This window comes from Talpa europaea, assembly GCF_964194135.1.
Source record: "Talpa europaea genome assembly, chromosome: 7".
In the NCBI taxonomy this organism is placed as follows: Eukaryota; Metazoa; Chordata; class Mammalia; order Eulipotyphla; family Talpidae; genus Talpa; species Talpa europaea.
In genome coordinates this window covers 5763147-5771910 of record NC_140074.1, presented here as the reverse complement: position 1 = coordinate 5771910, position 8764 = coordinate 5763147, and the positions used below count along the sequence as shown (strand labels likewise).

The window sequence follows — 8764 nt, the reverse complement described above, 5'->3', positions numbered from 1 at the left end:
GGAGTGTGTAGGTCGCAGTTGAAATTTCCTTTGTTCACGTGGCGTCTCTAACCACTGTCCCAACACGGAAGGCGGCTGTGGGCCCCGTCCATGAGGAGATGATTGTAGCTGTCTGGAGCCCTGGCGCCTGGCACAGGGAAGATACTTGGGACACAGAATGAATGAACTGGAGCTTAATCGTCTGTCTTGACATGTATATGTTTGGCTGGTTTTTGTTTTCCTAATATTTCTTCAGCATTTACTCTCCTGTGTCTGCACTGCCCAGTGTGGCTACATGTAGCCACTGAGCAGTTGAAATGTGGTTATTCCCAAATTTAGATGTGCTGTAAATGTGAGATACACATCTGATTCAAAACCTTTGGGGAAAAAAAAGAATGAGTAATGTCTCATAACTCCTGACTATCGATGTGTGTTAAAATGTTTTAAAATATATTGGGTTAAATAAAATGTACTAATAATTTATATTTTTATTTTGAAAGTAACTGCTAGAAAACATTACACATGTGGCTTGCAGTATTTTTCTATTGGACAGTAATTTATAGGTGAATTTTAAAATAATTTGTAATTTCTAAGAAAAAGTTCCATTGGGCTACATTGTATTTTCAAGTTAAAGTCTTACAGTTTTCTTCTTGTAAATCCTGACTATTTTTTGTTTATTTCCCTGGGCATTTTATAGTATCTGTTTTTACTGTGGTTGTAACCTGTCATTATTGTATCTAACTTCCTAACGTTTTATGAACAATAATTTTTTAAACCCTCCCTTTATTACATCCTGATTCCAACCTTTTTTTTTTTTTTTCCTCCAAGTGATTTTCTTGGGTTTTCTATATAAATAGCCATATTTGCATGTAACAATAATTTTGTCTCTTCTGAATCACTGTCTGTCTGAATTTTGTTTGTTGTTTTGGCTGCAATTTCCAGGACAGTGTTAAGTGAGAGAAGTAATGGGCAGACAATTTTGTATGTCCTCCCAGGCACTGATGAGCATGCTTTTGTAAAGTGTTTTCCAGTCTGCGCCAGGGAACACTAATTCTCTGGAATATTAATATGTGTTCCGTGAGAGAAGAGCTTCACAGTTAAACGAGTTTGCAAACTGCTGAGTTAAATAGAATTCTTGTCTGTAGGATTTTTCAGATGGATTATTATGCTAATGTGTTTTTTAATCCCAAGGAGGTGGTAATATTAAGGCTAGCTATAGGCTTGTGTTTTACTAAATATGTTTTGGGAAATTCAGATATAAGTTTCCCATTTTAAGGATAATTGTTGCCATTGGTTTGCAGTAGATACTGTTCATTAAGAACACCGTTTTCTATTCCTAGCTTATTGAGTACTTCTCCTTACTTTGAAAAGGCCTTTAACTTTCTAAAATGCATTTTTGTTATACTTTTGATTTGGCCATATGGTTTTTCCTCCTTTGACGCACTGATGTTGTGAATTTGTATGTTTCCTAACACAGAGCCATCCTTGTATTTGTGAAGCGACCATTCATGTAATAAGTTATATTTGCTAGTATTTACCTTAGACCTTTAAAATCTGTGTACTTAGGAATGGTTGTCATTCTCCTTCTTTATACTCTTTGCCATCTTCTGGTGTCAGATTTATATCATATGATGCTTTAAATGTTTTAACATGTGTCTGGAACTGTGAAGACCTGAAGATCATTTGTGCCTTGGCAGTTCTGTTTCTTTTTTATTTAGCTCTGCCAATTTATGTTACTCTAAAAATATGTCCATTCTGTACAGATTTCAAATGACCTTCAGTCATAAAGCTAGGATAAGTCACGGCACAGTGTTCTCTGGTCCTGACATGAAATGCTGGCGAGAGCTAGTTATACTAACTGATGGAGCCTTTCCTGCAAGAATCTTAGGTTTAGCTGTACATTGTCTTGTCCTGAAATGTAATTTTTTCCTCTGTTGTCCACATTTGCTTTCTTTGGGTTTCACTTGCTGTTCCTTTTCTAACCTCTTAAGTTGACTAATTTTGTTTGTTTTTATTCTTTATTGATTAATGATAGATTTTTTAAGGCACTGATTTTCCCTATTGAAATTTGTTATTTCAAAAGCCCCAACATTTCATTATGAAAAATTTCAGACGTAAAAAAGTTGAATTTTACAGTGAACACCTTTATTCCCAGTGTGTAGCTGCCGTACTTGGTACCGTCTTGCTGTGTTTGCTCTGTCACGTATCTGTCTCTTCTTAGGTGCATTCTCAAGTGAGTTGGAGACATAAGGAAACTTCACTTATAGTTCCTTCTTGCTGCATATTTGATATGGGTTTTCTTATTTCCTAAATAGTTTTCTTTCTTTTTAATTTTCTCTGCTTTAATACTTATTCAGGAGTATTTATATTTCTACTGATTGAGTTTTAAAAATTAAAACATAGTTGCTAGATCTAATTTTGCTGTGTTTATGCAGCCTGTGCGGTATACATGACCACGGTTCTGAGTGATCTTGTGATGCGGATTCTAGGCAAGGGGCAGCCAGCTGTCTAAGTGTGCCGCCTTGGGAGCGCTCGTGGGGGACCACGCACCATGGCCCGTCCAGCGCTCTCCAACACTCTCCCCTGAAAGGGGCGGAGCATTGCTCTGTGAACTGCCAACCCCAAAGGATATAAAGGTGTGCACAGCTATAGAGAAAAAAACGCAAACCGAGATGACTCAAGATTCTGAACTAAAAAGGGTGTAGCTGCATTCATTGTATCCAGTGAGCAGACTGCTTCAGCTTCTCAAGCGTATGTGAAGTAGAAAGATGTTTTTCCTAAAAGGAAAATTCTTATAGCTAAAATGACCCTGTGTATGTCAGACATTTGAATTTTGATCAAGATGAATGTTGGCAGTTATGACACTGGGCTAATGAGGTTACTTGATTCTAGATGAATCACCCAAAGTTCAAAGACGGAAAAATAAGTGAGAGGAAGAATGCTCAGGCAGCCCTACGAGGTGCAGGAGGTGATGGTGGTGGTAATCTTTTTGGCAAGCTTATGTCTATGCCCTTGCGCGTAGCACGGAGTCACTGGTAAATCACGAAACTCTCTCTCTCCGCAGATTACGCTTCATGTCAGTAGAAATGGACAGCAGCAGTTTTATTCAGTTTGATGTGCCCGAGTACAGCAGCACCGTTCTGAGCCAGCTAAACGAACTCCGCCTGCAAGGGAAACTATGTGACATCATTGTCCACATTCAGGGTCAGCCATTCCGAGCCCACAAAGCCGTCCTTGCCGCCAGCTCCCCCTACTTCCGGGACCATTCAGCATTAAGTACCATGAGTGGCTTGTCAATATCAGTGATTAAGAATCCCAATGTGTTTGAACAGTTGCTTTCATTTTGTTACACTGGAAGAATGTCCTTGCAGCTGAAGGACGTGGTCAGTTTCCTCACTGCAGCCAGCTTTCTTCAGATGCAGTGTGTCATTGACAAGTGCACGCAGATCCTGGAGAGCATCCACTCCAAAATCAGCGTTGGAGATGTTGACTCTGTTACCGTCGGTGCTGAAGAGACGCCCGAGAGTCAGAATGGAGTCAAAGACAGCAGCTTCTTCGCCAACCCTGTGGAGATCTCCCCCCCGTATTGCTCTCAGGTACGGCAGCCCACCACGAGCGCCGATCTCCGCATGGAGACGACGCCCAGCAAAGCGCTGCGCAGCCGATTGCAGGAAGAAGGGCACTCGGACCGAGGGAGCAGCGGGAGTGTCTCTGAGTATGAGATTCAGATAGAGGGTGACCACGAGCAGGGGGACCTGTTAGTGCGGGAGAGCCAGATCACTGAGGTGAAGGTGAAGATGGAGAAGTCCGACCGGCCCAGCTGTTCTGACAGCTCCTCCCTGGGGGACGATGGGTACCACACCGAGATGGTGGATGGGGAGCAGGTCGTGGCCGTCAACGTGGGTTCCTACGGCTCTGTGCTCCAGCACGCCTATTCCTACTCCCAGGCAGCCTCGCAGTCAGCCGGCATGTCAGAGGCTTTTGGAAGTTTGAGTAATTCCAGTCCGTCCAGATCGATGCTGAGCTGTTTCCGAGGAGGACGCGCCCGCCAGAAGCGGGCTCTGTCTGTCCACCTGCACAGTGACCTGCAGGGCCTGGTGCAGGGTTCCGACGGCGAGGCCATGATGAGTAACCCCGGGTATGAGAGCAGTCCCCGGGAGAGGAGTGCGAGAGGCCACTGGTACCCGTACAACGAGAGGTTGATCTGTATTTACTGTGGCAAGTCCTTCAACCAGAAAGGCAGCCTTGATAGGCACATGCGGCTCCACATGGGTATCACCCCCTTTGTGTGCAAGTTCTGTGGGAAGAAGTACACACGGAAGGACCAACTGGAGTACCACATCCGGGGCCACACTGACGATAAGCCGTTCCGCTGTGAGATCTGCGGGAAATGCTTTCCTTTCCAGGGTACCCTCAACCAGCACCTGCGGAAAAACCACCCCGGAGTGGCCGAAGTCAGGAGTCGCATCGAGTCCCCTGAGAGAACAGACGTGTACGTGGAACAGAAACTAGAAAATGATGCATCGGCCTCCGAGATGGCCCTGGATTCCCGCATGGAAATTCACACGGTGTCGGATGCTCCTGACTAAGGTGGTAAAGGAGTGCACCCAAACAAAGCACACTGATCAATGCATATTTGTGATTTGCTTTGTCGTAGTCTTTGGTTTTCCCAACCATCTGGAAATCTCTTGGTCTCTTGGCAGTTTTCTAAGGTTTCTGGAAGGAACACTTCATTGTGTTTATCCTTTCCCCCGCCCTCCCTCCCCCAAGGAGCTCAAAGCATGAAGGGCAACGAATCCAGGGAAAACACAGGCTGACAGTATTCCTCTTTGGCTGAACTCTTAACCCAGAATCTGCCAACCGGTCGACCCCACATGCTCTGCCAAAGGCAGACTCTCTCATTGCGTGCACTGGTGCTGGTGCATTTCCGTGGAGAGGGGCTAGGAGGCCGTCAGCTGATGCAAATGGGTAACCTTTTCTAATTTAAAATTACTTTTAGGGGGTAGTTAGACAATTTATATATATATATAATAAAGCGATTATTATATATATAGTATATATACATTCTCAAATTTGATTTTATTCTGGTTGAGGTGAATGTAAGAGGAATATATAATTTAATACAATGTGAACAGGGCTTTTGACTCTGTCTCGTCCCTACCTAATACGTTAGGGTTTTGCCCCTTTATTTCCCTTACGAAAGAATGTTAATAGGTTTTCATATATATTAATCATTGTGTCCAAAAGCAAGCAAAGCAAATCACAGTGTTCATAGCTCTGCTTCATAACAAACACATAAACCAAATGCCATAAAATGCATTCAACTCTAGTTGGAAACCATTTGGGATTTTTGTTAGTTGTCCAGTGGGTACGCTGGATGACCCGTGGTGCTGACCTTTTTACATATTGTCGTGTTATATTAGCCAACCCCAAAGGAGCAGTGGTTTTCCATGTTTTTACTGGCCTACGAATCTACCTTCATTCCGTACTGTAGAGACATACATACCAGGTAACTGACTCGAATCACTCTACCGGGAGTTAGTACTCGCACTAAAGGAAAGGGATTTGTAGCTCTGGCTACGAAATTCTCCGAGCAGTGTTGTGGGTTTTTTTTTTTTTTTTTTTTTTCTTTCTCTTTTCAAACAGCCAGTTCAGGTGCACAGCAACTTTTTCTACATGCAGTTCCCAGGGAAACTGCAGAACTTGGAATTTGTACTTTTTGTAAAGATATACTCTATGGGAATTGCAAGCAATATATCTCCTTAGTATCGTGTGTGCTAACGAGAGCCCCAGCGGCTCCCCCACGCTCAGTGTTTCCTGCTTCAAGAAACCAACAGTTAAAAACGCCCTCTAAGATACTCTGTGTCACCAAATCTCTGTGTGTCACCATATTTTGGGTCACGTGGTGCTATTTTTATGTTATGTATCTTTTTTAGGTCAGTATAGATGTAAAAAATGTGAAATCTTATGGTAATAAGTGAATTACAACTTATTTTCCTCTCTTGAGTTTATAGCTTGAAAAGAGACCTCAAAAGCATGTGCTGGCAAACACATCCCTGTATGAAAACATACCTGGGGCCTGTTTGGATCATGTTTTATAACTGGTGCTTCAGGAAGCGTCTTCAGTTCTGTCCTTGACTCCCCCATGGGCCGCTCCTGGATGGGTCGGGTGTGTCTGCCCTGCCCGGGGTGGGGTCCTGGGGTGGGGTCCTGCCGTCAGCAGGTGCTAGCAGCCGGGGGCCAGTCTCCCTCTCTGTTGGAGAACCTTGGCTCACAGACCACCTAAAGGAAAACAACCAAAATGACTGACTTCAGAGGCCAGGAGTTAACGGAATATAAAAGATAGATGTTTGCTGGTTTTCCATGCTTTCTTGGCTCTTAAATACCAAGAATGGTAGGTTTTTTTTTTTTTTTTTTTTTAATTTTTGGGGTTTGGGGGTTTTGTTTGTTTTTTATTTTTTAGGGGGGGTAAAAAGTCATTCAGACCCTTGTGTGTGCAGCCCCCAAGGGGTGGCTGTGCAGCAGCATCTCTTTAGCACACAGGACCTGCTCTTGTGTGACCTGCTGTGCCACACGTCAGTGTTACGACGTACAGATCACGCTAATCCTGCTGCTCCTGAGGAGTGGCTTTTGCTAAATCGGGTATATAGTATGCCTTTTCCTGTCAGACTGCCTAAGTAAGGGGCTTGGTCTCTCTCTGAAGCACTTGTTCAACTCCTGTCAAAGCCGCGTGCCTCAGGGGGAGGCTGGACCCCAAGTGTTTACCCACTTAAATATGTTCTGGGGTTTCAGGTAAATGTTTGTGATTTTTTTTTTCCTTACATGAAATCATTTGGTTTTGACTTTTTTTTTTAAGAATGCAAAAAATTTGTGTTGTGGTACAAATTAAGTTGGTGACATGAAATGCCCGAGTCAAGGACTAAGAGGTCAGGCTCAGGGAGGAACCTCCTTTTCACTCAGGCTTGGGGCCTCCTGAGAGACCTCCAGAGCATTCGGTGAGACACAAGACATGTCAGGAGGGGGGAGCCCCTGGGGCAGCAGCACCTCAGACGTCCTGGTTCTTGTCACCGTGTCAGTCTTAATCTTATTTACACAGAGTTCTTTGTATTTGTAAATTTGTTTGACTGGTTTGAGTTTACCAAAGAGTGACTTATCCAAAATTGTCTTTGACAAAAATATACATTGCTTTGATTGTACAGTTCAGGTTCAAACATTGTAATGGGACTGTTAAGGGGCAGAAAATTGATTGCGTTTCTAATAATCATGATTCCACGTTTGGCAAGTTCTACTTGCTCCCATTCATGTCGCTAACACTTTACCCTTTCCACTGCTAGCAGTGTTAAGAATGAATTCTCAAGCCATAACACAGTACTGTAAGGTTCCGCGGGGCTGACAGGGAGGGGCGCGGAGGCCGGCGTGGAGCTGAGTGGCCTCCCTGAGCGTGCGCCCCGCCGCGCTTCTCAGTGTGCGTGGCGGGCGAAAGATTAACTCCATTCAGATCGGGCAGCAGCAATTAATTGTGCCTTGTCACATGAGGATGTGCCAGGAGGATTAACATGACCACAGAACAGAAACGTTCTCCCCCGAAAGTCACTCACGTCTCTGCAGACGAAGCACGCTGTGTAACTCCTTAGAGCAACTCTTTGGAAAGCAAAGTCCCTATTTCTGTACAGTTTTAGGTTAGACGTTTAATTTGTTACAAATGCAAAAATCAATTAAGAAAAAGGTGATATGTGAAGAATCTTTTACAGTCAAATATATCCTGAATTCATATAGGCTTGTTCATAATTGAGTCTCTTCTCGAGCTACCTTTTCAATACGTAGACAATGTGAAGACAGTGACAGCGTCCTTTTCTATAGGTGTCTAACCTGTTATTACAAACTGTGAAAACAAAGAATTTTTATACTTTTCTTAATGTTTGTGGTTTTAAGCAGTTATTTTCATTCTTACCGGGTCTCTACCCTCTACTAAAGTTGTAAATACGTCTAGAAATTATGTCTGTAAACACAGCACATGAAAACATGCTCAGATTTTAGTCGGTGGCAAGCCTTCCAGTAGGCTCAGCCTTGGCAGTTTTGGTGTTTTGTTTTTTTTTTTCTTTTTTCTTTAGCAGCGGAAAGGATACTGTCGGTTCACTGTTAAGCAGAATATACTGTAGAACTAAATGGATGATTTTTAGATCTTCCGGAGGAAGCATAGTAATGTCTTTTCTAATGATAGCAGTTATAACCAAGTCTTCTGTTTTTTTCCCTTAGCCCAGACCGTAGGCCTGCATATTTTTGTGCGTGGTTTTGTTTCTTTTTTTGTTTTTTTGTTTTTACGGCCTAGACTCTAGGAAGAACTTGCAGGAACACAAACCAAGGGCTGGGGCTGGGGGTGGGGTGGGGAATCATCTATGTGAATGAGCTTTACTTTAAAGAAATCAGTGTATTTTATTTTAACAACTTTTTCTATTAGTTAACTGTGATTTTGTTGTCGTCGTCGTTACTGGTAAATTCTGTAACGGTTTCCTGTGAAGCCTCCACTGAAAGGGACTCAAATATGCAACACCTAAACTATTTTCCGAGGGCGCATGCCCCTTGAATGGTGCTTCTAGACTGGTCAGGGTTATTTATTAAATTTTATATATGAAAGTATTGGGGAATTATGTAAATTCTTTATATGAAACTCTAGTTCATAAGTCATAGATTTCATATTACTCAGTGCAACTGAACGCCAAGTTCAGAAGTCATTCACATTGTTCCGAGTTTGTAACGGCCTCTCCGTCACGTGCGTCTTCTTCAG

At 43.0% G+C, this 8764-nt stretch overlaps 1 protein-coding gene across 1 annotated transcript; it reads left to right on the top strand.

Moving 5' to 3' along the window:
- Positions 1 to 3053: 3053 nt before the first annotated feature.
- ZBTB34 (zinc finger and BTB domain containing 34) lies at positions 3054 to 4568 on the top strand (the record flags this gene model as incomplete). Its single annotated transcript, XM_084239171.1, has 1 exon — positions 3054 to 4568. One exon carries the CDS (start codon positions 3054 to 3056, stop codon positions 4566 to 4568), a length of 1515 nt encoding a protein of 504 aa, XP_084095297.1.
- Between the last annotated feature and the right edge of the window lie 4196 nt (positions 4569 to 8764).